The 27,943-nt window shown below is 44.5% G+C and overlaps 2 protein-coding genes across 3 annotated transcripts in view; one reads left to right on the top strand and one right to left on the bottom strand.

The window, feature by feature from the left end:
- LOC106577498 (zinc finger, CCHC domain containing 4) lies at positions 1 to 9,127 on the bottom strand. 2 transcript variants are annotated; one of them, XM_014155556.2, is made up of 12 exons: positions 8,906 to 9,127; positions 8,554 to 8,669; positions 6,195 to 6,277; positions 5,465 to 5,743; positions 5,155 to 5,235; positions 2,932 to 3,004; positions 2,586 to 2,837; positions 2,335 to 2,456; positions 1,060 to 1,135; positions 877 to 928; positions 493 to 643; positions 1 to 268 (listed from the first exon to the last, which is right to left on the bottom strand). In XM_014155556.2, the coding sequence occupies exons 1-12, from the start codon at positions 8,991 to 8,993 to the stop codon at positions 154 to 156; spliced, it is 1,488 nt and encodes a 495-aa protein (XP_014011031.1). In that variant the 5' UTR covers positions 8,994 to 9,127; the 3' UTR covers positions 1 to 153. The 2 variants fall into 2 exon arrangements, with proteins under 2 accessions (XP_014011031.1, XP_014011032.1); XM_014155557.2 differs by having other exon boundaries at positions 1 to 265.
- A 4,205-nt stretch (positions 9,128 to 13,332) lies between these two features.
- Positions 13,333 to 27,943, top strand: part of LOC106577496 (actin-binding LIM protein 2) — a 110,198-nt gene continuing 95,587 nt past the window's right edge. The window contains exon 1 of the mRNA XM_014155538.2: positions 13,333 to 13,710. Coding sequence (XP_014011013.1) covers positions 13,701 to 13,710 — 10 coding nt within the window. The 5' untranslated portion in view covers positions 13,333 to 13,700. The remainder of the gene's footprint in view (positions 13,711 to 27,943) is intronic.

The following is a 27,943-nucleotide window of genomic DNA, read 5'->3' as shown; positions in this document are numbered from 1 at the left end:
TATATTTGATGCTTTTATTAAGCAAAAACATCATGTACAATTTTTTTTAAAGACTGTCTACAGTACAGAAACCACACATGTAAGATGGCGAGCTCTCACTAGCAACTTCACATCTGCTACACACACATCTCCCTTGCTGTCTGATTGTGGGATTTATTCTGTCATCTTCTTCAACTTGTTGGCTCTGCGCTGGGCCCCAGACTTCCTCTTGGAATTGGACTTCCTGGGTTGTTTGGGCAGGTTCCTGCCTCCCTTGGCCTTGGATCTACTGGGACAGGAGAGAGAGAGCGTGCAAGTTGAGACACACACGTCAGGCAGCCAAACACAACCCGTACGAACACTAGTCGTTTAGACTGCATCAACACTGTACTGATATGGGTAGCACAGGTACTATAGATTAGTGTCTTGGGAAATAAGTTGTGTCAGCCCTGTGCGCACCTCTGTGTGTTTAAGTGTTGTGTCTGGGTATATGACACAGGTAGTAAAACTCACTTGTTATCGGTCCTCCGTTTGTCTTTGAGGGGGCAGGCTCTGCGCTTGTGCTTCAGGCTGCCACAGTTGAAACAGCCTTCCAGACCTGGGCTATTCCCACAGGGGTGGTCTGGGAGGGCACAGCGGGCACAGGACTGGCAGTGGCGCCAGGCTGGGGAGGTGATGAGAGGGCAGAGGTACCAATCAGACCATCACTCCAACCAAAATCATGAAGATCGGGGTTTGACGGGGTGGTACAGTGTGGCTCAGTTGGTAGAGCACGGCACTTGCAACACCAGGGATGTGGGTTCAATTCCCCACGGGGGACCAGTATGATAAAGTACACAACTGTAAGTCGCTCTGGATAAGGGCGTCTGTTAAAATGACAGTCTATGGGATACTCACATGGCTTCACGCACTTCTGACACTCTGAGCAATGCTTCCACACTCTCCCGTCCTGAAAGAAGAAAGGAGAAAATTGACGAAAAGCCTGATCGGTTGTGAAAAGTGATATGTGAAAGCTAACCATTTCCTCAAGTTAAACTGTGCAACCGTGCTTTTCCCAGCCTGCGACAGGGAAATGCATACCTTCGAAGGGCACAGGTTGCATTTAGTACAATGCTTGTTCCCAGACCACACATATCGCTCACAGACTTTGCAGAATCTAAAAGAGAAGCAAAGAGACAGATGAATCAAATGTAATCGTGCCTCTTAAGAATTCCTCTAATACTTTCCCACGCCAATGAAATCTCTAATGTGTCCAATGAGCTGTTAACTAATATTTTCCATCTTCCATTTAGGATAACATCTTACTATGGTTACATTGTAATAATATTTTAGCTCATGTGCGATAGGGAGAGGTGGGTTGTACATTAGGGAGGACGATGTCTCGTGGTGTAAGGTTGGTGTGTGTATATACTGTACCTGTAACCCTCCTCCTTAGGGAGGACGATGTCCCCTGAGGTCAGGTTGGTGTGTGTATATACTGTACCTGTAACCCTCCTCCTTAGGGAGGACGATGTCCCCTGAGGTCAGGTTGGTGTGTGTATATACTGTACCTGTAACCCTCCTCCTTAGGGAGGACGATGTCCCCTGAGGTCAGGTTGGTGTGTGTATATACTGTACCTGTAAGCCTCCTCCTTAGGGAGGACGATGTCCCCTGAGGTCAGGTTGGTGTGTGTATATACTGTACCTGTAACCCTCCTCCCTAGGGAGGACGATGTCCCCTGAGGTCAGGTTGGTGTGTGTATATACTGTACCTGTAACCCTCCTCCTTAGGGAGGACGATGTCCCCCTGAGGTCAGGTTGGTGTGTGTATATACTGTACCTGTAACCCTCCTCCTTAGGGAGGACGATGTCCCCTGAGGTCAGGTTGGTGTGTGTATATACTGTACCTGTAACCCTCCTCCTTAGGGAGGACGATGTCCCCTGAGGTCAGGTTGGTGTGTGTATATACTGTACCTGTAAGCCTCCTCCCTAGGGAGGACGATGTCCCCTGAGGTCAGGTTGGTGTGTGTATATACTGTACCTGTAACCCTCCTCCTTAGGGAGGACGATGTCCCCTGAGGTCAGGTTGGTGTGTGTATATACTGTACCTGTAACCCTCCTCCTTAGGGAGGACGATGTCCCCTGAGGTCAGGTTGGTGTGTGTATATACTGTACCTGTAACCCTCCTCCCTAGGGAGGACGATGTCCCCTGAGGTCAGGTTGGTGTGTGTATATACTGTACCTGTAACCCTCCTCCTTAGGGAGGACGATGTCCCCTGAGGTCAGGTTGGTGTGTGTATATACTGTACCTGTAAGCCTCCTCCCTAGGGAGGACGATGTCCCCTGAGGTCAGGTTGGTGTGTGTATATACTGTACCTGTAACCCTCCTCCCTAGGGAGGACGATGTCTCGTGGTGTCAGGTTGGTGAACAGGCGGACTGGGGACTGCTTTCTACCCGTTTTTCCATGTTTGTAGAGGGGATGGTTGTCATAGTCCACCTAGGAGTTTGAGAAAGCACTACATAAATGCATGTCATGTCCCATCAGTATTCTCTATTCATGCAAATAGGCCAATATGCGAATGCATTTGGCGTCTATAAAAAAACATTTATAAAAAAGGTGGGTAACCTGGTAGTCTAGCATGGTGAAAGAGGGGAAGCACTCAAGGATGCGTGGCTCAAAGAAGTAGGGGAAGATCCACACTATGGGCATCTCCACAACACTGCCCTCTGAGGTCTGCAGTTTCCGCCAGGTCTCTGAGATCTGAGAGAAACTGTGGGCCAGAGGCTTCACCAGGCCCCCGAATGGAGGGTCGGACACCATGATCACCTTCTCTCCATCTTCCTCACCGAGGAAGGCTCGGAGGACCCCACTTGCCGCCTGTGTAAAAACAACACATGGATTTCAAAACTACTTCAAAAAAAATTGATTAATCCAAAAGGCTCTAAGACAGTCATAAGGTTCAAACTTTTACCTCTCCTCCAAAAAAGTGATGATTGAACATGTTGTAGTGACAGAACTCATCCTGGCCATAAAACTGGGCATATCTGGAACAGACACAAAATAGAACATTCTTTTCATGTTACATTTGCTTTAAAAAAAAATGTATTATGTTGCCCATAGCAAGTCATTGATTGTGTGACATTGGCTCAAGGTGGGATCACTACTGTAGTTATCCTCCTCCTGTAGTTCAGAGAAAGTCAACAGAAGTGTATGGGTGTAAATAGAAGTTTACAATCGTGGCAAGATAAATCACTGAAGGGCACTTAACAGCAGCACGCACACACACACGCACGCACACACACACACGCACGCACACACACACACGCTAGCTTGTCAACGCACCCTTTCCCTTGTTCAACCCGACACATTCCTTGCAGACTAACAGAGAACGGATCAGGAACGGAGTGAGCATCACAGAAACATACCGTACATTATGATTACATCTATTTTTGGGGGATTATAGGGCACAGAACGCTGCACGACAGGCCTATATACACTAATAACTAACATCACTCATTTGTGAACGTTGAGTCTAGAATGCATTAATTCAAGAGCAGCTAAATTATGCACGAAGAAACAGTTCTGCTATCCTGCAATCAGCAATCCTGCTAGTTGTTATGATTTTGTAGAATCACCTGTAAAAAATGATGATAATGAAGCCTGGAGAACGCAGGTGTGTTTCAACAGACAAGCCTCGAGACCACATATACCAGCCCCCTAAAACCAGAGGCACTAGTTCACTTTCATTATACAAATCACACTGCCAACACATTGTTACATTTGATTCTGGTTTAAGCTACAACCACATATTGAATGAAGGGGATCGGCAATGCACAACGGTAGCCAATAGATTTGCTCCGCGTCTTAAATTTATGCGATTACTACTGACAAGTGTGTACATCTTTTCTAAGCCATGGCAAAGAACGACCCAATAACCGAAGGTCAGAGACTGGTGGTGTCCTCTGGTCCAGACTTCTCTCAGCCCAGAGTGGTGCCATGGCTCCCCCTGTAGAATATCAAGCAGTACTACAGGAAAAGAGGTGAGAGAGGAGCACCCTTCTCAAAATCAAACCGTAATCTGCGCTGCTCGGTTATGTTGTCATCAAGGTTCATCATCCGGAAACATGCAACATCTCTTTCCCATAAAATCTAAGTTCTACATTTTCAAACTAGTTTTCATTGGGAAGGTGGATGTAGCATTTATAAAGGCTTCCATCACTTTTGCATGTGAAAACAGAATCCTACTCATTACTCCACATGCTTAAATTACGTCACTTTTGTTTTGAGCCGACTTCATCGTGGGCTTTGAATGGGGCACCTGGCTCACGCCCGGGAGGTAGCCCGGTTCCAAAACGAATGCAATTAACTTTCATCCGGTGAAAAACACGCCTACCAGGGCACCCAGGACAGATGAATCAAATCCCCTCATTGTCTCCGTCTCCTCCCCTGAGACCATTCATAGGCAGACCTGCCATAGCCAATGACAGGAGAGGGACGAGGCATGTGCTTCTCTGGTCCACCCGGTCCTCTCCAGAGCACCCCCACAGTTCGACAACGTCCGCTACGCACTCGACTGCTGCCGTGACAACGGGCCGACGCTACCGGGAGGCCGACGTCCGCTGCTGCTCCGCCTGACCTGTGGGCGTGGCCTAAAGCTGCCTGGACAGGAAAGGGGCGGGACAGAGGTGCCAAGCTGGGGCGGAACAGGAACTCGTGGTGCGTGGAGCTTTGGGATGGGCGTCTCTCCGCCCGGCACAACGACAGGCCCGTGGCGTGCTCCACCAGTGGACGAGCGGTGCCAGGTAGGGTGGGCGAACTACGAGAAGGGCAAACTGGCATTTCAGGATGCCGATACGATGAAGGTGCCACGGGAGTTTCCTGCAGCCCTGATGCCCGTGTTTGATAGGGTAAATCATCAGTTCACGGAGCGCCTCTACCCTGCATTCCACTTCCTAAGACCACTGGAGGGGACAGGTGTGGGCTAGTCATATGGAGATATGGGACGTCAACACTCCCGTAGCAATCCATAAACTGCAATAAGCGTTGCTCAAAAAGCAATAAGCGCATTAATGTACCATTTAAAGTGTGTGCTCAGCTCTAAATTCTTTCGATGCCCGTTTTGGTCACTCATAGCAAATGCTCATCACTGTTATAAAAATAAATGCATTGTGTGAGCCAATAAAATAAAACTGACCTGAAGTCAATGTCCAGTAGCAGACTCTTCATGGGGTCACTCTTGCCCTCCTGATTTCTTAGCTTGATCAGCTCATGGAGTCTGGAAGAAACAGTGAATTAAACAAATCAAATCATACATAAAACCCTGAGCATAACAACGCACTTGAATCTAATCTAAAATAACTAGGCCATGTTCAAGAAAACACTCTGGAATGGAGTGAAACGGGGAGGTACTATGTGAACCAAACTGGCAAAACGCTATAATTAACACAATCCCTAATTAATCAACACGACAGCCAAAAAGTCTCAATTAAAATCAAACCCCTCACCTGGGTGTTCCGACACAGAGCACCTTCCTGTAGCCCAGCTTGGCCAGGGTATCCAACAGGAAGTGACAGCTCCGATCGGCAAACAGGTACTGGGCGTTACTCTTCTTGTTCTCCAGGGGTTTTAGCATTAGACTGGGCCTGCTCAGCCGGGCCTCTGTGATGTCATCAGCCTGCGACATCTTGTGAGAAGCGTGGATTTCCCATTCCCCTGGTAGGAGGAGGAGCTGACAGTCCTGGCAGAACCTCCTTCCTAGGGGGAGGGCAAGGAACTTTCTGAACCTGGATTGGAAGAAAGAAACTTTTTAATAGTAGTTGTAGCGGTATTTTTTATTAGTGGTAGATCTATTAGTAGTTGTACAACAACTTTTTATGCTGTTAATGTACTTGTTTTATTTAATTGTTATTAGACAGTAGTTGCCAACTTATTCTTGTTACTAAGTACTTGTTTTAAATTCCACTTGAAAACGAGACACTTCAAGAGATTACATCCTGCAAAATGTCAAATTAAATAAAGATACCATGTTTTTGATTGGAAGAACATTATGTTAAGGTTGTGAGATGAGTAGAAAGCGCTCAAGTTAAATACTAATATGATCTTTCTGGCATCTTAACAAAAATGTTTTACTTACAATGGAGCTGCTATCTACACACCTATTCTATTCCATTCTAACTTGGAATGGAATAGTTCTGTGGATAGAGTCTGCTTACAGGTCAAGTGTAGGCCATTTACCTGGAGCAGTACTGCTGATGGGTAAAAGGAGGCATCTTTGACCGGTTCTCCTCCTCTCTGGCCAAAAGCCTGGCCTCAGACACCTACAACAACAGACGCTCGAGTCACACTTGGTGAAAAATAGGAGAGTGTAGCTAGCTATCTGCACGACTATACGCACAGGTATTGCATTGCAGTCAATCAATGGTTGCATGCCATACCATGGACTGTGCAGTTTGGCATCGGATGGCTACATCATGTGGTTAGCGGATTTTAGGCTTTGTTAGATCTGGCATGCGTCTGCAATGTCGTCGGTGAGGAACTCAACCGAGGACTTTCAATAAGCCAAAGGCATCAATTAAGCTACCATAAAAAGGACTTGTAGGCTATTGTAGGAGCCATTTTGGCCTACTTATGTGGCTGTGTAGTCTAGTTTGTCTGTCTGTCTATTCTACTTAAATTTGTACCATATGTTGGGGGTCAGGGGTCACCGAACAGGTTTAGAGCATATAGTCAAAGAAAATTTAACTGTTACATTCTAAAAACTGATACAGTCCTTACCATTTACACCGAACTCTATGACATGCACCTTCTGTAATTACATCTGGCTGTGTGGAATTCTTGCTGTATTTGCTGCTAATAAAATGGCCAGAAAAGTCAACTGAACTAAAGAGCGATGCTGGAAAGCGGTTTGTTTTGCTGCAGTCTCTGCAAATTTCCAATCCCACCTGTGCCTATCAGGAACTTTAGACTAGGTAGCTAAGCCACTGCATGTACAGTGTATTCGGAAAGTAATCAAAGCCCTTGACTTTTTTCACCTTTTGTTATATTACAGCCCTATTCTAAAATGGATTAAATTGCCCCCCGAATCAATCGACACACAATACCCCATAAATCACAAAGCAAAAACAGGTTGACAATTTTGCAAATGTATAAAATAAAAAAATATCTCAAATATGACATTTACATAAGTATTCAGAACCTTTATTCAGGACTTTGTTGAGTCACCTTTGGCAGCAATTACAGCTTCGAGTCTTCTTGGCTATGTTACAAGCTTGGCACACCTGTATTTGGGGGGTTTCTCCCATTCTTCTCTACATATCCTCTCAAACTGTCTAGTTGGATGGGGCGCGTTGCTGCACAGCTATTTTCAGGTCTCTCCAGAGATGTTTGATCGTATACAAGTCCGGGCTCTGGCTGGGCCACTTAAGGATATTCAGAGACTTGTCCCGAAGTCACTCCTGCATTGTCTTGGCTGTGTGCCTAGGGTCGTTGTCCTGTTGGAAGGTGAACCTTCACCACAGTCTGGAGGTCCTGAGCACTCTGGAGCAGGTTTTCATCAAGGAACTCTGTACTTTGCTCCATTCATCTTTCCTTCAATCCTGACTAGTCTCCCAGTCCCTGCCACTGAAGAACATCCCCACAGCATGATGCTGCCACCACCATGCTTCACTGTAGGGATGGTGCCAGGTTTCCTCCAGACGTGACACTTGGCATTCAGGCCAAAGAGTTCAAACTTAGTTTCCATCAGACCAGAAAAATCTTGTTTCTCATGGTCTAAGTCCTTTAGGTGCCTTTTGGAAAACTCCAAGCGGGCTGTCATGTGCCTTCTACTGAGGAGAGGTTCCATCTGGCCACTACCATGCTGCAGAGATGATCGTCCTTCTGGACGGTTCTGCCATCTCCACAGAGGAACTCTGGAGCTCTGTCAAAGTGACCATTGGGTTCTTGGTCACCTCCCTGACCAAGGCCCTTCTCCCGATTGCTCAGTTTGGCCGGGTGGCCAGCTCTAGGAAGAATCTTGGTGGTTCCAAACTTCTTCCATTTCAGAATAATGGAGGCCACTGTGTTCTTGGGGACCTTCAATGCTGCAGACATTTTTTGGTACCTTTCCCCAGATCTGTGCCTCGACACAATACTGTCTCAGAGCTCTACGACCTCATGGCTTGGTTGTTGCTCTGACATGCACTGTCAACAACGGGACCTTATATAGACAGGTGTGCACCTTTCCAAATAATCTCCAATCAATTGAATTTACCACAGGTAGACTCAAATCAAGTTGTAGAAACTTGAAGGATGAGCAATGGAAATAGGATGCACCTGAGCTCAATTTCAAGTCTCATAGCAAAAGATCTGAATACTTCTGTAAATAAAAGGTTTGCTTTCATTTTTAATACATTTGCTAAAATAAAAATACTGTTATCTTTGTGTCTGAATACTTTCCCGAATGTAGTGTATGTGTAGCCCAACTATATTTCAAATCAAATCAAATTGTATTGGTTACATTCACATGGTTAGCAGATGTCAATGCGAGGGTAGCGAAATGCCTGTAATTTGCCAGTAGATAAAAAAAAAAAAGCTATCCAGTTAACTCGGATACCTTATCATCTTCCCACTGAAAGAAGGGGCATTCTTTTCTGTCTCTGCACGCTGAGCAGGCATAAAACCTCCGGCCTTCCTCTCCTTTGCAGACCTTCTCAAACAACAAAGTTGGACCTGCATGGGGCAAAAACATCTGCATTACAGTATGCATACTTCACCGAAGAATTCATTTTTCAGATGTCAATGGTAAAACACAACTTATAATATAGCTAGCTTTGGACTGTAGTTAGCTAGATAGTATCTAACGTTATATCATAGATTCATATGGTCGTTTTCCCAAAACCTAGCTAAGTAGACGCTAGCAAGCTAGCTAGCTAACTTTGCAATCATTCAGACATTTGGGTACTTACCATGCACACACGATGGTGGTTTTCGGTCTCCCTGTTGAAGGACGATCTCTATTCCAAAGCCGTCTTCATCTGATCCTTTTAGTTGCATATTCGTAAAAAGTAGCGTAACCAAATATATTTGCTTGATCAAAACATTATACGCATGTCTCTCCTGCCATGCTGTCAGTCGCGAATATTCGACGTCACTCAAGGCAACGCCCCTCCATATCGCGTTGCGTAGTTTTTTCTTCTTCGATGAGATTTAACGGCGGTTGGCATCCAATAAATGTTGCATTACCGCCACCTACTAGACTGGAGTAAAACTCCCTTATACTTTGCTTGGAAAAAATAAATAAAAAATAAAAAATACCCTACCACCTAATGTAACCGATGTGAAATGGCTAGTTAGTTAGCGGTGGTGCGCGCTAATAGCATTTCAATCAGTGACGTCACTCGCTCTGAGACTTGAAGTAGGGTTTCCCCTTGCGTGGCGCGATGGGTAACGATGCTTCGGTGGGTGTCAGTTGTTGATGTGTGCAAGGGTCCCGGGTTGGGGCGAAGAGAGGGACGGAACCAACACTGTTACACTAACACTACACTCAAAAAAATACAAGGATCTCCCCCACTCCACTATTTAAATCTATTTAGCCCTACCTCAGGCCAACAACCTGAAAGGATGGGACACGACCACTTAACACACCCTGTAACTCTGATGTGAAGTCTCAAATACCTCTCTGTAGCTGCCACCACAACCTCAATTTTCTGCAGCTTACATCCCTGCAGTATAGTTGATAACCAATGCTATAAATGCTAAAAGTCCAATCTTACTGAAACATGCATCACTTGTTGGCCTATCCCTTTGTACTGGTACAGATCTACTACTCACACCACTCCTCTCAGGATCCCTCCCCTTGACCCATCTTCCTCTACTTTCTTCACTGCCTCAGCATATGACAACTTCTGCACTACTCTAACCCTGGAAACCTCAACCTGCCTCTCTCACATGGGACATTTCTGATCCCCAACCCCATGGGCACCCCTATAATTAACACATACCACTACTTTCCCCAATGATACACATTCCTTTGTCTCATGCCCTTCTGCACACTTCTCACACCTAGGAACCTCCCTCCTACACACTGCTGCCCATAAGCTTGACACCTGTGACAACGTAATGTATTCGGCATAAAAAGCTAGTACAGGATAACTTATATATCCTAACATCACTTTGTCGTGCAAAGACTCAACATCAAAACTCAAAAGAACAGACAATGACTCTTCTGTTTCACCACTCACGCCACCCTGTCACGATGAGCATCACAAACACCGGGAATCTTCCCCTTCAGTTGGTCAACTTTTACATTTACTGCTACTACAGTATTCAGTCCTTTCAATGGCAGCCCTTTTCTTGAGAGCAAAACAATTCACATTTCTTGCCCCCCATTCGTTTAACGCGGCACACCTTCTCCCTCTGACCAGCAGAAACAAAAACAATTATCACAAGACCACTCCTGGTTACCCTCACAGATTCCACAGCGTCCAACTCTGTTTTCACCCACCCTGAAACCACAAATGGATCAGCCAAAAGGCAAGGGTCCACTTCTTCCAAAAACTTCACTCCTACTGTCACAGACTCATCTTTATCCTGACCCTCGGTGCAAGCCTCGGGCTCTGAGAACCTCACCACGCCTACCACCTCCAATACTTCGACCTCATTCACTTCCATTTCTCCTCCTGTCTTCAGCTCACTCGGCTTACACTTTCTATCAATTTTTCTTTTACAAACCATCTCCTTTTTTCTGCCATTTTTAACCGACTCAAGCTCGCCCTCTTCCTCCCTCTCTCTCTTAGACCTCCTCTGCCTCTCTTTTCCCTCCATTCCTCCTCTGTATTCCAAGTATACATAAGTCTCCTTACGATAATACTGCACTTCTCCTGACATACATCTTGTTCTTGCCTTCTCAAGGGATTCCATTTTACCGTCTGCCACAATCTCCGTACAATCAGCACGATCCCCTTGGGGTGTAACGCTCGACAGCGCATCCCACTTATAAAGCAGCTGCTTCGTCTTGATGCACTTTTTTTTAATCAAAAGCTACCGTAACGCTTTTCCATTTCAAACAAGCGCGCTCTTCCAACCACTGTCCACCGTCTACGCTAGTCACCCACCTCCATATCGCGTTACATTGTTGCCACCCTAAAGAAGAAATAAACTCAGCAAAAATAAAATAAACGTCCTCTCACTGTCAACTGCGTTTATTTTCAGCAAACTTAACATGTGTAAATATTTGTATGAACATAACAAGATTCAACACCTGAGACATAACTGAACAAGTTCCACAGACATGTAACTAACAGAAATGGAATAATGTGTCCCTGAACAAAGGGGGGGTCAAAATCAAAAGTAACAGTCAGTATCTGGTGTGGCCACCAGCTGCATTAAATACTGCAGTGCATCTCCTCCTCATGGACTGCACCAGATGTGCCAGTTCTTGCTGTGAGATGTTACCCCACTCTTCCAAGGCACCTGCAAGTTCCCGGACATTTCTGGGGGGAATGGCCCTAGCCCTCACCATCCGATCCAACAGGTCCCAGACTTGAGATCCAGGTTCTTCGCTGGCCATGGCAGAACACTGACATTCCTGTCTTGCAGGAGATCACGCACAGAATGAGCAGAATGGCATTGTCATGCTGGAGGGTCATGCCAGGATGAGCCTGCAGGAAGGGTACCACATGAGGGAGGAGGATGTCTTCCCTGTAACGCACAGCGTTGAGATTGCCTGCAATAACAACAAGCTCAGTCCGATAATGCTGTGACTCTCCACCTCCAAATCGATCCTGCTCCAGAGTACAGGCCTCAGTGTAACGCTCATTCCTCCGACGATAAACGCGAATCCGACCAACACCCCTGGTGAGACAAAACCGAGACTCGTCAGTGAAGAGCACTTTTTGCCAGTCCTGTCTGGTCCAGCGACGGTGGGTTTGTGCCCATAGGCGACATTGTTGCCGGTGATGTCTGGTGAGGACCTGCATATCAACAGGCCAACAAGCCCTCAGTCCAGCCTCTCTCAGCTTATTGTGGACAGTCTGAGCACTGATGGAGGGATTGTGTGTTCCTCGTGTTACTTGGGCAGTTGTTGTTGCCATCCTGTACCTGTCCTGCAGGTTTGATGTTCAGATGTACCGATCCTGTGCAGGTGTTGTTACACGTGGTTTGCCACTGCGAGGACGATCAGCTGTCCGTCCTGTCTCCCTGTAGCGCTGTCTTAGGCATCTCATAGTACAGACATTGCAATTTATTGCCCTGGCCACATCTGCAGTCCTCATGCCTCCTTGCAACATGCCTAAGGCACGTTCACGCAGATGAGCAGGGACCCTGGGCATCTTTCTTTTTTTTTTTCCAGAGTCAGTAGAAAGGCCTCTTTAGTGTCCTAAGTTTTCAGAACAGTGACCTTAATTGCCTACGGTCTGAAAGCTGTTAGTGTCTTAATGACCGTTCCACAGGTGCATGTTCATTCATTGTTTATGGTTCATTGAACAAGCATGAGAAACAGTGTTTAAACCCTTTACAATGAAGATCTGTGAAGTTATTTAGATTTTTACGAATTATCTTTGAAAGAAAGGGACGTTTCTTTTTTTGCTGAGTTTATGATGAACAATGTAACCAATGTTTCACCTAAAAATGTTAACTTAGTTGCAACATTGTATATTGTGCTTGTTTTCATCTGAACGAAACGACATAGCAGCATTGCAGTAAAGCCTGCTCTTTGTCCATCAGGCCACACAAAAAGCATAGGAAAGTAAAATCCTTAGACCTTGAATAACACTTTAGGCTACTGCAGGCCTACTGTACTGTTCTGTATTGTACTCTATACATAGTGTTTTAAAATGTATTGATTTCTGATAGATTTCAAATGAAGAATTGTTGTTTTGAGGTTATAATGGATTCCAATGATTGTGTATAATAAGTCAATGAATAATGAATTGATTATCAGTCACGACCATTGTGCATTTCCATCACTTGAATGTTGGAAATTAAAAGTGATGTAGGCCTATGTAAAATGTCTATAGGCTAATATAATAGGCATAACATAATATGCCTATAGATAGGCCTAAGAAAGGCCAACAATAATATTAGGGGAATTTACTTCTCTCTGAAGAACTAGACATCACTCCAGGCTACAGCATTGTGTCCAAAACATTGGCTGATAAATGACCGTTTTGTCTCCCTTTTCTACGACTGACGAAAGAGCAACTTCGGGAAGAATATATACCGCCGTTGTTGCAGTGCCTCTGCTCTACGCACAGTGCAATCCAACGCGTTTTGTTTACACTGCGTCGCAGTCGTACCACTCGGAAATTGAAGTCCCTTGAACACTGGTTTTTATTGGTATAAACTCTATTTCCCAGACGCCCTTGTTCGTGGGGAGCCCAGTGGAGCTGTTGAGGCGCTATTGATCGCCTGGTTCGCCTGGCTCGAGGGATGCTACTGCTGAAGCAGCGACGCAAGCGTCAAGCGCGACCGTACGCCCACACCCAACCCGTGCTGTCGGAAAGGGAGTAAAACATTACTGTACCGCATAATACGATATTGCTATATGCCAGTATCAGCGCTTATTGACGGCGGCATAAAATTTCATAGCTTCGACATTGTATTGTAGGCTACGTCTCTGAAGAGACATAGAGGAGTCGACTTAACCATCTTCTGCAGGGAGGCATCATCAATGTGCAGTCTACACTCCTGACCAGAGGTGTGTAGTTGAATGAGGCTATATCCACTGTACATCGGATTGTGAAGAAACATCCTGGGATTACCATGAGCACAGGTAAAGTCTTATTCTAGCCTATACTAGACTATAGTTTATATATGAGTCATGGTTTGATGATAGCAATTCTATGACAATTACCAGTTTGTATGCTGCCATTGTCATTATCCTATGGCACTATCAGCTATTACACAGCAAAGCAGTTACTGAATCAGGACATGCATAATGATAGTCATATAATATCCATTGACAATGTTTACACTAACATGTAAAGCACGCTGCAGATACCAATCTAAGACAAAGGTCATAATTGAGCTATAGCTCTCCCACTGTGAAATACCATTTTTATGGCTACAGTATGTGGTGTAGAAACGCCCACTAGGCATCTACTTCCAGGCATTATTGCCTTTGCATTATGTTGCAATGCAGTCTCCCCACATCACAGGGTCATCATAGCTACATTGTCTGGAGCTACAGGCTGATACGCTGGTCTCATGTGAGGACATCAGTGTTTCAAGTCTGCTATGTGTCCATCCTGTGTAATATTATATTACATTACTACATATGAATGACTATGGGCATGACAAAAAGCACAGTACAGTAGCTGAATAGTTGAGTAAAGAACATAATTGTTAATAATACCATCATGTCAAGAAGACTTACTGTGTGATGAGCGTAGGCATCGGGTGCCTTAACCCAGCATTCAGTTCACCCCTTTTGGCGGCCCCCCTTTTGTAGGCCCGTGGATAACCTTTTCCTGTAGTCCACAATTATCTCCTTTGCCTTGATCACGTTGAGGGAGAGGTTGTTACCCTGACACCACATGGCCTGGTCTCTGACCTCCTCCCTATTGGCTGTCTCATTGTTGTTGGTGTTGGAGTCATGCTTGGCCATGCAGTCATGGGTGAACAGGGAGTACAGGAGGGGACTGAGCACGCACCTCTAAGGGTCCCCCGTGTTGAGGATAAGCGTGACAGATGTGTTGTTACCTACCCTTACCACCTGGGGGCAGCCCGTCAGGAAGTCCAGGATCCAGTTGCAGAGGGAGGTGTTTAGTCCCATGGTCCTTAGCTTAGTGATGAGCTTTGAGGGCATTATGGTGTTGAACGCTGAGCTGTAGTCAATGAATAGCATTCTCACGTAGGTGTTCCTGATGACTGATGTCACTGGCTGATGTCACTGGGGGCGGAGTTGCAATCTACTGCAGAGATAGCCTGCAGAGTTCTGTCATACTATCCAGGTCTGTGCTCAAACAATTCGAGCTTCTACTTTTAAAAATACACCTTTCCAGAAATACGTCTCTTACCGTTGCCGCTTGTTATAGATCCCCTCAGCCCCCAGCTGTGCCCTGGACACCATATGTGCATTGATTGCCCCCATCTATCTTCAGAGTTCGTACTGTTAGGTGACCTAATCTGGGATATGCTTAACACCCCGGCCGTCCTACAAGCTAAACTAGATGTCCTCAATCTCACACAAATGATCAAGGAACCTACCAGGTACAACCCTAAATCCATAACCATGGGCACCCTCATAGATATCATCCTGACCAACTTGCCCTCTAAATACACCTCTGCTGTCTTCAACCAGGATCTCAGCAATCACTGCCTCATTGCCTGCATCCGTAATGGGTCCGCGGTCAAACGTCCACCCCTCATCACTGTCAAACGCTCCCTAAATCACTTCAGCTTGCAGGCCTTTCTAATCGACCTGGCCCGGGTGTCCTGGAAGGATTTTGACCTCATCCCGTCAGAAGAGGATGCCTGGTTTCTCTTTAAAAGTTCTTTCCTCACCATCTTAAATAAGCATGCCCCACACAGTCAGTTAGGAAAGCTAAGGCTATCTTTTTCAAAGACAAATTTGCATCCTGTAGCACTAATTCCCCAAAGTTTTGGGACACTGTAATATCCATGGAGAATAAGAGCACCTCCTCCCAGCTGCCCACTGCACTGAGGCTAGGAACACTGTCACCACCGATAAATCTACGATAAACGATTATTTCAATAAGCATTTTTCTACGGCTGGCCATGCTTTCCACCTGGCTACCCCTACCCCGGCCAACAGCTTTGCACCCCCCGCAGAAACTTGCCCAATCCCCCCCTCCTGTTTCTCCTTCACCCAAATCCAGACAGCTGATGTTCTGAAACAGCTGCAAAATCTGGATCCCTACAAATCAGCTGGGCGAGACAGTCTGGACCGTCTCTTTCTAAAATTATCAGCCGAAATTGTTGCAACCCCTATTACTAGCCTGTTCAACCTCTCTTTTGTATCGTCTGAGATCCCCAAAGATTGGAAAGCTGTCGCGGTCATCCCCCTCTTCAAAGGGGAGACACTCTAGACCCAAACTGTGATAGACCTATATCCATCCTGCCCTGCCTTTCTAAAATCTTCGAAAGCCAAGTTAACAAACAGATCACCGACCATTTCGAATCCCACCGTACCTTCTCCACTATGTAATCTGGTTTCCGAGCTGGTCATGGGTGCACCTCAGCCATGCTCAAGGTCCTAAACGATATCATAACCGCCATCGATAAAAGACAATACTGTGCAGCCGTATTCATCGACCTGGCCAAGGCTTTCGACTCTGTCAATCACCACATTCTTATTGGCAGACTGAATAGCCTTGGTTTCTCAAATGACTGCCTCGCCTGGTTCACCAACTACTTCTCAGATAGAGTTCAGTGTGTCAAATCGGAGGGCCTGTTGTCCGGACCTCTGGCAGACTCTTTTCTCCGTATATATCAATGATGTCGCTCTTGCTGCTGGTGATTCTCTGATCCACCTCTACGCAGACGACACCATTCTGTATACATCTGGCCCTTCTATGGACACTGCGTTAACAAACCTCCAAACGAGCTTCAATGCCATACCACCTCCCGTCGCCTCCAAATGCTTTTAAATGCTAGTAAAACGAAATGCATGCTCTTCAACCGATTGCTGCCCGCAGCCCCCCCCCGACTAGCATCACTACTCTGGACGGTTCTGACTTAGAATATGTGGACAACTACAAATACCTAGGTGTCTGGTTAGACTGTAAACTCTCCTTCCATACTCACATTAAGCATCTCCAATCCAAAATTAAATCCAGAATCGGCTTCCTATTTCACAACAAAACCTCCTTCACTCATGCTGCCAAACATACCCTTGTAAAACTGACTATCCTACCGATCCTTGACTTCGACGATGTCATTTACAAAATAGCCTCCAACACACTACTCAGCAAATTGGATGTAGTCTTTCACAGTGCCATCCGTTTTGTCACCAAAGCACCATATACTACCCACCACTGCGACCTGTATGTTCTCATTGGCTGGCCCTCGCTACATAGTCATCGCCAAACCCACTGGCTCCACGTCATCTATAAGTCTTTCCTAGAAAGCCCCGCCTTATCTCAGCTCACTGGTCACCATAGCAACACCAACCCGAAGCACGCGCTCCAGCAGGTATATTTCACTGGTCATCCCCAAAGCCAACACCTAGATTGGCCGCCTTTCCTTCCAGTTCTCTGCTGCCAACGACTTAACTTCAGCGAAGCTTACCGATCTCTGTACCTGTACACAGCCCATCTGTAAATAGCACACCCAACTACCTCATCCCCATATTGTTATTTTTACTTTTTTGCTCCCCACTATCTCTACTTGCACATCCTCTTCTGCACATCTATCACTCCAGTGTTAATGCTAAATTGTAATTATTTTGCTTTTATGGCCTACTTACCTCCCAAATCTTACTACATTTGCAGACACTGTACATATATTTTTCTATTCTGTTATTGACTGTACGTTTGTTTATCCCATATGTAACTCTGTGTTATTGTTTTTAATCGCACTGCTTTGCTTGATCTTGGCCAGGTCGCAGTTGTAAATGAGAACTTGTTCTCAACTGGCTTACCTGGTTAAATAAAGGTGAAATAAAAAATAAATAAATGTTGTGTATTCCTCAATGCCATCAGAAGAATCCCGGAACATATTCCAGCCTGTGCTGGCAAAAAAGTCCTGTAGCTTAGCATCTGCGTCATCTGACCGCTTCTTTATTGACCGAGTCACTGGTGCTTCCTGCTTTAGTTTTTGCTTGTAAGCGTGAATCAGGAGGATAGAATTATGGTCTGATCTGCCAAATAGAGGGCGAGGGAGAGCTTTGTATGTGCCTCTGTGCGTGGAGTAAAGATTTTTTTCCCATCTGGTTGCAAATTGAACATGCTGGTAGAAATGAGGTAAAACAGATTTCAATTTCCCTGCATTAAAGTCCCCGGCCACTAGGAGCGCCGCCTCTGTATGAGCGTTTTCCTGTTTGTTCATGTCCTTATACAGCTCTTTGAGTGCGGTCTTAGTGCCAACATTGGTTTGTGGTGGTAAATAGACAGCTACGAAAAATAAAGATGAAAACTCTCTTGGTAAATAGTGTGGTCTACAGCTTATCATTTTTTTTAACCTTAATTTAACTAGGCAAGTCAGTTAAGAACAATAATTATGCAAGGAAAAATGATAGCCTACCAAGTAAACATTGGCTCTTTGCACAATGCACGTCTCCCTCTGTTGATATTTGTTTATTTTTTATTTAACTAGGCAAGTCAGTTAAGAACAAATTCTTATGTTCAATGATGGCCTAGCAACAGTGGGTTAACTGTCTTGTTCAAGGGGCAGAACGACAGATTTTTACCTTGTCAGCTCAGGGATTCGATCTAGCAACCTCTCAGTTACTGGTCCAACGCTCTAACCACTAGGCTACCTCAGGTGAGCAAAACCTTGAGTCTTCCGTAATATTAGATTTCGTGCACCAGCTGTTGTTTACAAATATACATAGACAGCCACAGCCACCCCTATCTTGCCGATGCAGAGTAAACCCTGCCAGCTGTATTTTATCCGTGTCGTCAGCCACGACTCGGTGAAACATAAGATATTACAGTTTTTAATGTCCCTTTGGTAGGATATTTGAGATCGTAGCTCGTCTATTTTTATCCAATGATTGTACGTTGGCTAATAGGACTGATGGTAGAGGCAGATTACCCACTCGCCGTCAGATCCTTACAAGGCACCCCATCCTACGTCCCCGATATCTCTGTCTCTTTCTCGTGCGAATGACGGGGATTTGGGTCTTGTCGGGTGTCTGAAGTACATCCTTTGCATCCGCTTCATTAAAGAAAAAATCTTTGTCCAGTACGATGTGAGTAATCGCTGTCCTGATATCCAGAAGCTCTTTTCGGTCATAAGAGACGGTGGCAGAAACATTATGTACAAAACAAGTTACAAATAACGCGAAAAAACACACACAATTGCAATTTTTAAATGTGGTTGTGCATCAGCAGTTTCTCTTGTTATGTCTGTCACTGACCACCCTCAGAAGGGTCGGTCATAACCGGATGCATCCGGTTTTCAGGGGAAATGAAAAGAGAGCCTGTGACGTGACATCTGCTTTTGGACCTTAAGAGGGAAGGCGGTAGCTGCATCCCAATATGGTGACTGGAGTATGGGCAAGTGAGTGGGTGTGTCGAAAGGAAAGTAATGGGCGTGTGGAAAGCGCTCTGCTGTTGGTTAGGCGGTTTTGATTGAGCATTTTTGTTGTTTTTGTTGTTGTTTCTTAACATCAACTACCCTACATTGAGCTAGCGTACCGCAAGAGTTTGAACTTCTGTTTTTAAGCCAGAGGATGAGTCTGAGTCATATTTCACTGTTAGTTTTACACAAATAACTGTACATTTTCAGTTATAAAATTGAGAATTGTTTAGTTTTTGATGGGTATATTGTTGCTTCATACATTGTATGCATGTGCTTACTGTGACTCTCACCCTGATATTGGCTACTAGGTAGCTACTTCCCATGCCGTTGCTGGACATTAGTGCTTGTCAAGCACGAGCGAATGGCACTGTGTCCTTGTGTTGTTGCCGTTCATGCCCTCCACATTGAGCAGTAGATTGTATTTTTGTATGTATCAAGGTGACATCTCAATCAATCAATCACATTTATTTATAAAGCCCTTCTTACATCAGCTGATGTCACAAAGTGCTGTGCAGAAACCCAGCCTAAAACCCCAAACAGCAAGCAATGCAGGTGTAGAAGCACGGTGGCTAGGAAAAACTCCCTAGAAAGGCCAGAACCTAGGAAGAAACCTAGAGAGGAACCAGGCTATGAAGGGTGGCCAGTCCTCTTCTGGCTGTGCCGGGTGGAGATTATAACAGAACATGGCCAAGATGTTCAAATGTTCATAGATGACCAGCAGAGTCAAATAATAATAATCACAGTGGTTGTAGAGGGTGCAACAGGTCAGCACCTCAGGAGTAAATGTCAGTTGGCTTTTCATAGCCGATCATTCAGAGTATCTCTACCACTCCTGCTGTCTCTAGAGAGTTGAAAACAGCAGGTCTGGGACAGGTAGCACGTCTGGTGAACAGGTAGAACAGTTGAAACTGGAGCAGCAGCATGACCAGGTGGACTGGGGACAGCAAGGAGTCATCAGGCCAGGTAGTCCTGAGTCATGGTCCTAGGGCTCAGGTCCTCTGAGAGAAAGAAAGAAAGAAGAGAAATAAAGAGATAAGACAGGAGAAATACTCCAGATATAACAGACCGACCCTAGCCCCCCGACACATAAACTATTGCAGCATAAATACTGGAGGCTGAGACAGGAGGGGTCGGGAGACACTGTGGCCCCGTCCGACGATACCCCCGGAAAGGGCCAAACAGGCAGGATATAACCCCAATCACTTTGCCAAAGCACAGCCCCCACACCACTAGAGGGATATCTCCAACCACCAACCTACCTTCCTGAGACAAGACCGAGTAAAGCCCACGATGAACTCCCCCCACGGCACAACCCAACATCTAAATGGTAATCAATATTAGTTATTTATTGTGTTTGTTGCTATGCTACTTGAAATAAAATCATGTGAGAGAAAAAAATGGCCATGTTAGCTACTGCCTGTGAAACGACCATGATACCCAGTAGGAAGCGCTTCAAGTCGGCAGGCATGTCGATACAACACCGGTGCACTGGTCACCGGCTTATTGACTCATCGTGCAGCCCAATCAGCCACGCAAAACGGTCTTGCGTGGCAACAAATCTGCCCAATTAGCTCATTCGCTTTCCATATACCCACTGCTTTCGACACATCCACTCACCCATACTCCAGCTGCTATATTGGGCTGTAGTTACCCATACATGCTTTATTAAGAAGGCAAAACTCCATCTTAACTCTTCCTCCACATTTACTGGATTGGTTGAAGAGTGCAGAAGATAACCTCCCCCGACAGTTTTTTTTCTCTCTCGTCAGGACAAGAAAGAAAGAAAAGCCTAATATGTTAGGTTGGTCACTGACAGTCATTCGATTAGCCCATGTCAACTAACATTTTTCAGATTGGCAAATTAGTCTAGCGGCCAGCTATCTAAACTTGTACCATTTACCGACCGGGGGCCCCGATTGATTTAGTTAGTCACTCTCACTCAGATATCATATTAAAAATTGCTAACATTTCTCTCCACCCAATGATAAGATGTGTAGAATTGCAGGAAATAAACTCTAAAAGTCATTCCAGCCTTTAATAGATCCTCCCACCAGTCTCCTCTGGTAGGAACGCAGACCCACGAGCCACTGCGGCCCCTCATGATGAGTTCAGATTTTTTGTGGCCCCACCCCCATCAAAGTTACCTATCCCTGGCCTATGGGATCCAAATCATAATAGATTTGATGAAATCAAGGACATAGAAGCTGTCTGAGCTGCCTCTAACTACTGAGACAGAGCAGAGGCATGACACAAGCAACACAGGCAAACAGCTTAAATGTGGTAGACCATTAGTCAATACTGGGCACAGTAAGGTCTCTCCTGTTTGCACTGCTGATGAGAAGAGGTTGGAGTTTGTCTGAAATGAAGCAGGAATACGTAGCGGTCCTGGGTTCTCATCAACACTGTCTTGTAAACTCACCCTGAGAGGTGTACTGGGGACAGAAAATAAAAAAGTGACATTTCGTCTTGGACAGGTCATACCATCTGTCTTCTCTGCCCAATTCATTTTCATGGGACCTGTATGTTAGTGGAAGGATGGATGAATGTTAGAGACTGCTGTTGATGGAACGGTTTGAATTGGAATGGATGGAAAATGGAAAAGTGTTCACCTATGTAGTCACGGCTGGCTTCCACATGGGTTCAGTCATTCTACTGGATCTGGTGTGGGACAGATTGCTCTGTGGTATTTGAATGATAGACTTTGGTTGATATCATATGTTGAGGGAAGCTTTCACTGTAGTATCTCGTCGCTGTCAGAGGAAAACCTCATAACAAATTTTTTGTCCCTTTTCAATTTTTGTTTATTTATTTTAACATGTATAGAAAGCAGTACATTCCCATCTATGCACTCTAAGCATTTTATGACTCTAGGACTAAGAAAATGTATTTAAAATAGCTTCTGAAATTTAGTTATTGTATGTTCGTTAATGGGAAAATATGGTAGTTTATTTGTAATTTTCAGATTTTTGTAGGTTTTGGAGATAAGAGGTTTTTATCCGACAGCGACGTGGCTCACAAAAAAGAAAAGGAAGCCTGTGCACAGTGAAATACAAGACTAGCCTACTTTTCTCATCAAGATACAATCATTCAACTTTTTTTACATTTACATTGGAGTAGACGCTCTTATCCAGAGCGACTTACAGTAGTGAGTGCATACATTTTCATACTGGTCCCCCATGAGAATCGAACTCACAACTCTGGCGTTGCAAGCGACATGCACTACCACCTGAGCCACATAGGAACCCATTGAAACAGCTGAGTATCTCTTTACTGACTGTGTTTACCGGCTTTCAGAGTTCTTGCGGTTAGCAGACATCAGTTTCTTCTGTAACGGATGGCAATGCTTTAGGATAAATTGCAGTTAGCGTTGAATGCTAGCTAGCTTCGCCGTCCTCAGGGAGTGATTATCAATGACCAATTGGGATGAACGGCCTGTGAATCGCTAAGATAATTCAATCTGTTTCCGCCATTGGTCGAGGGAGAGGCAAGCTGATCAATATCTCCTTTACCAAGCTAAGGCCCTAGGCAGTCTGTACAGGGGTCAATGGCTTCTATCCTTTTTGACCCTTTGACATTTTCCCTCACAATAGACCCAAGTTGGTTATTGGACCCTTTATCAGTTAATTACAATATGCTATGCTAGCCTAGTGTACGTCAGTCAAGCAGTTAGTCAGGGACAGTATGAACTCATCGTGTTGGAACGAGGGCTGTGTCATCAGCAGCCATGTTGTAGAATCAATCTGGAGCTACTGGAGTCACTAGAGTCCCTATCCTCCTAACATGGCCCTGTGAACTGGGGCTGTGGCCAGATCACACCCTCTGACTGTGTCTGGATGGATCAGTGTGCCAGGGCTGTGTAGGCCCAGCAGGGTCAAAGTCAAGGGGAAAAGTCAGGTCCATCTTTTGTTATACAGTAGTAATCTAGGCCAATAGTTACTAGTCATGGTTACATAGTGCAGGGTTTCCAAAACTCGGTCCTGTGGCCTCCCAGGGGTGCACGTTTGAGTTTTTGACCTAGCGCTACACAGCTGATTCAAATAATCAAAGCTTGATGAGTTGATTATTTAAATCAGCAGCTGTGTAGTGCTATAGGGCAAAACCAAAATGTGCACCCCTGGGAGGCCCCAGGACATAGTCATGTTTTTTCTAAATGCTCCTCTGATTTACTCAAAATACCCTTGAAATACCAATTTAGACTAGTGTACATACAGTAAAAATAACACAGGATGATCATTGATATAAAGACACTTGACAATACAATAATATGCCTGGACTCTGGAGTGTAGGATGATTGGTGGTTGTTGTGTTTCCACTTAGGCCCTCTGGCTCTGGCTTCCTCCGTCAGAGAGAAAATGTGTCTAAGGTCATGGTACATGAGTGCAAATGTTCAAGTGTCATGCATTTAGAAACATGTGCTGCAGGGGATCAGTGTGGAACTGTGCATGCTTCTTTGTCAGTGATGATGATGTGTTTACACGTGTGTGTTGTTTACAGTGTGTGTGTGTTGCCTGTGTCCACGTGTGCGTAGACTGTGTCTCCCATGGGCATTCATGAGCGTAGGCAGGCACACACACACACACACACACACACACACACACACACTAATAGGAGTGGGCTGGTCAGGAGACTACAGCAGTTGGTAGAGACTAGATCAATAGTGATCTCACTGGTGTTAAGCCTGAGCCCAGGCTTTCACACACACCGGCAATTAAGTCTGCTATGTGGCATGGCCCTGTGACATTTCCTCTGCCAACTGTCTTAGTGAAGGCTTTAATGGATAGGCGGAATGGCATGTGCCTTCTAGATGACCCCATCCATCAAATATCAGCCGCTGATTGGCTGGGCGAGGCCTGTCATTTGTAAAAGGGTGTTTTAGCAGTTTCAATGGATTTCTTTGAGATATTATTAGCAGATGTAAATCATGGAATATACTGTATGTCATTTTTTCCTGTTGTACCTTTGATGTCCATTGGAGTTTAGTTGATTTCAGTGATAGATCATTAGTGTTACCATTGCCACTATGGAAATACTGCCAATCCAACATCATCGTGTGAGTGTACTGCCAAAGACCATAAATACTTTATAATATATATTTTGACGCTATTAATTAAACATGAATTAATTAGATTAATCTAAATGATATACCTTTCAAAATGATATACCGTTCAAAATATAGCTCTAAAAGCTATTTTTCTGACACCGTTTTTCCTCATCATACTCTATCAGGGTTGTGATTCTAAAAAACATCTTGCATACCATTACTTATTAATACATTTCATGTATGTACCATGCAGTGCAATCCTTCACTTGTAAAGACCATGTAGAGCAGTGCAGGTTGCTGCCTTAAAGGCCCAGTGCAGTCAAAAAAATAAATAAGTGTTATATATATATATATATATATATATATATATAATAAAACACTATGAGGTTGGAATAATTCTGTGAAATTATGATAATGCCCTTTTAGTGTAAGAGATATTTGAAAAGACCGCCTGTAATTTCAGCCTGTTTTGGCGGGATAGAGTTTTGGCCTTCCATTGTGACATCACCATGCGGTAAATTAGTTAATAGACCAATAAGAAAGCCTCTCTGACAAAAACAGCAATAAGAAAACCTCTCTGCCAATAACAGCAAATGTTCAGTTTTCCCCTCCCCACTCATACCACTCCCAGACAGTCCGAGCAAAATTCTTGCTTAAGAAATTGCCCTTTGCTAAGAAACTATTTTTGTTTCGTTTTGACCATTTTAATTGACAACAATCATAGGAAGGTACTTCATTGTTACCCAGAAATGATTTTATATTGAGATAGAAATGGCTGCATTGGACCTTTAAAGCATTTATGTACACGGAAACAAAAATATAAACGCAACATGTAAATTGTTGGTCCCATGTTTCATGAGCTGAAATAAAAGATCGACAAAATGTTCCATTCGCACAAAAAGCTTATTTCTCAACAACAAAAAAAAATCACAAATTTGTTTACATCCCTGTTAGTGAGCATTTCTCCTTTGCCAAGATAATCCATCCACCTGACAGGTGTGGCATATCAAGAAGCATGATCATTACACACGTGCACCTTGTGCTGGGGAGAATAAAAGGCCAATCTAAAATGTACAGTTTTGTCACACAACACAATGCCACAGATGTCTCAAGTTTTGAGGGAGCATGCAATTGGCATGCTGATTGCAGGAATGTCCACCAGAGCTGTCACCAGACAATTGAATGTCTAACTTCTCTACCGTAAGCTGGCTCCAATGTAATTTTCGGGAATTACCGCAGACCACATGTATGTCGTCGTGTGGGCGAGTGGTTTGCTAATGTCAACCTTGTAAACAGAGTGCCCCATGGTGGCGGTGGGGTTATGGTATGGGCAGGCATAAGCTACGGACAACAAACACAATTGCATGTTATCGATGGATATTTGAATGCACAGAAATACTGTGATGAGATTGTGAGGCCCATTTTTTTTAAAGGTATCTGTGACCAACAGATGCATATCTGTATTCCCAGTCATGTGAAATCCATAGATTATGGCCTAATGAATTTATTTCAATTGACTGATTTTGTCATATAAACTGCAACTCAATAAGATCTTTGAAATTGTTACATGTTGTGTTTATATTTTTGTTCAGTGTAGTTCTGTCTTTAAGATGTTCTTGTCTATTAATGTTCTGTATTATGTCATGTTTTGTGTGGACCCCAGGAAGAGTAGCCCCTGCTTTCTCAACAGCTAATGGGGATCTTAATAAAATACCAAAGGAGGAATCCATTAGTCCACTGTTAGTCCAATGTCAGCAGTCAAGTTTTCAAGTTATTTGACTTCCAAGAAGCAGTGTCACTGGCCACATCATCATTATGATGCAAAATGCGATGTGATGATGTGGCCGGTGACACTTTGTTTCTTGGAAGTCCAATATCTTGAAACTTGACTGTTGACATGAAAATACCAAAATATCGTTTTGGAGTGGAGTTTTCCTTTAAATGAGTCTTCCATCATGAAACATGCTGAGTGGTGACATTTAGGCTGTGGTTGGGTGGTTGGTTGAGTGTATTACTGTCAGGCATGCATTTACCTGCTAGCCTCACTGCTGTATAACAGACATGAGCTATCAGTTAGGCTATGCTTTATGTTTAGCAGTAGTAGCATGCTCACATTTAAATGTCCTCAGTCATGCACTACACTGGGGTGGTGATGAATGGTAATGAAATGCTTTATCTAATTTAGCAAAGCAGCTTAAGCAGGTATTTTTTCTTCATGAAGCTGGGCCAGATGCTGCAGCTCTACCTGGATACCCAACATGCATTGCTGCTAGACATAGAGGCGTAGACGTAGTCACTGATCACCCCCAGGATTCAGCTTTCTCCCACCTACTTGCTAAGGTGACAACATGTCCCGGATTGTGCGGGACAGTCTCGCATTTTCGCCATTTGTCCAGCTTCCCGCAACCAATCAATCAATCATGGCCTGCATTTTATCAACAAATCAAAACATCACTAATTTACACTAATTTGTCCCATATTTCAGTGTCTCTTTTGCAATCACGTTCCGTTTATGATAAGATATTATATCAAAAGAATGCTATACTTGTGATGTTAATAACTTGTTGAGATCTGATATTCTGCGCAGCGCAAAATGAGATGTGGGGCAATGTCATATCATCAACTAATCACATTTGTCAAATCCTTTCAGGCCAAATTCCAGCTAAACTTGGAAATGACAGTTAGTACAGTATGAAACTGTGGTTACTGCTGTACTTACAAAAAGTGTGCTTCTAATGAAGAGCTACAAAAGTAAGTAAATAGCCGTATTAGACGAAAGATACAAGGTAATTTCGACCAACTTGAGGCTCTCCATGCTCATTAGTTGCGCATTCAACATATTTGCTGCTACTTCTTCTCACAATCCCGTTTTAAAAGTGTTTTGAGACCAACCAGCCACACAATGGTCTCTCGTTAAATAGTAGTAGGCAATGTGCGCTTCAATTACTCAGCGGGAGGGAGATTTTTGTGTGTGTTTTGTTCATGTAGGCTATACTGTCCCACGAATGTCACGCAAAATCATTGCCTTGTCCCGCGTTTGGTTATTTAAAATGTGGTCACCCTACTGCTGGCTGGTAGGCCTGGGAATTGCCTGGGACCTCACGATACGATATTATCATGACACTTAGGTGCTGATACGTTATGTATTGCAATTCTCACGATTCTTACAATTCTATATGTATTGCGATTCGATACTGCGATTTAATTGCGATTTGATATTCCAAATCTTCAGACCCCTTGACTTTTCCACATTTTGTTACGTTACAGCCTTATTCTAAAATGGATTAAATAAAAATTACAAGTGTCACGTCTGTAGGAAATAGGGATGTTTTTCAGTGGCAGGGATTGGGAGACTAGTCAGGATCGAGGGAAAGATGAACGAAGCAAAGTACAGAGAGATCCTTGAGCGCTCAGAATCTCAGACCGGGGCGAAGGTTCACCTTCCAACAGGACAATGAACCTAAGCACACAGCCAAGACAACGCATGAGTGGCTTTACAAGTCTCTAAATGTCGGGGCCCCCTGAGTGGCGCAGTGATCTAAGGCACTGCATCACAGTGCTTGAGGCGTCACCACAGACCCGGGCTCGATCCTAGGCTGTGTCACAGCCGGCCGTGACCGGGAGACACATGCGGCAGCGCACAATTTTCCCAGTGTTGTTCGGGTTAGGGGAGGTACTCAACAAAGTACTGAGTAAGGGTCTGAAGACTTATGTAAATGTAATTTATCCTTTTTAATTTTTTTCTATAAATTTGCAA

Source organism: Salmo salar, chromosome ssa18, assembly GCF_905237065.1.
Source record: "Salmo salar chromosome ssa18, Ssal_v3.1, whole genome shotgun sequence".
In the NCBI taxonomy this organism is placed as follows: domain Eukaryota; kingdom Metazoa; phylum Chordata; class Actinopteri; order Salmoniformes; family Salmonidae; genus Salmo; species Salmo salar.
Note: the sequence above shows the minus strand (reverse complement) of the source record. Positions and strands in the feature narration are given on the sequence as shown.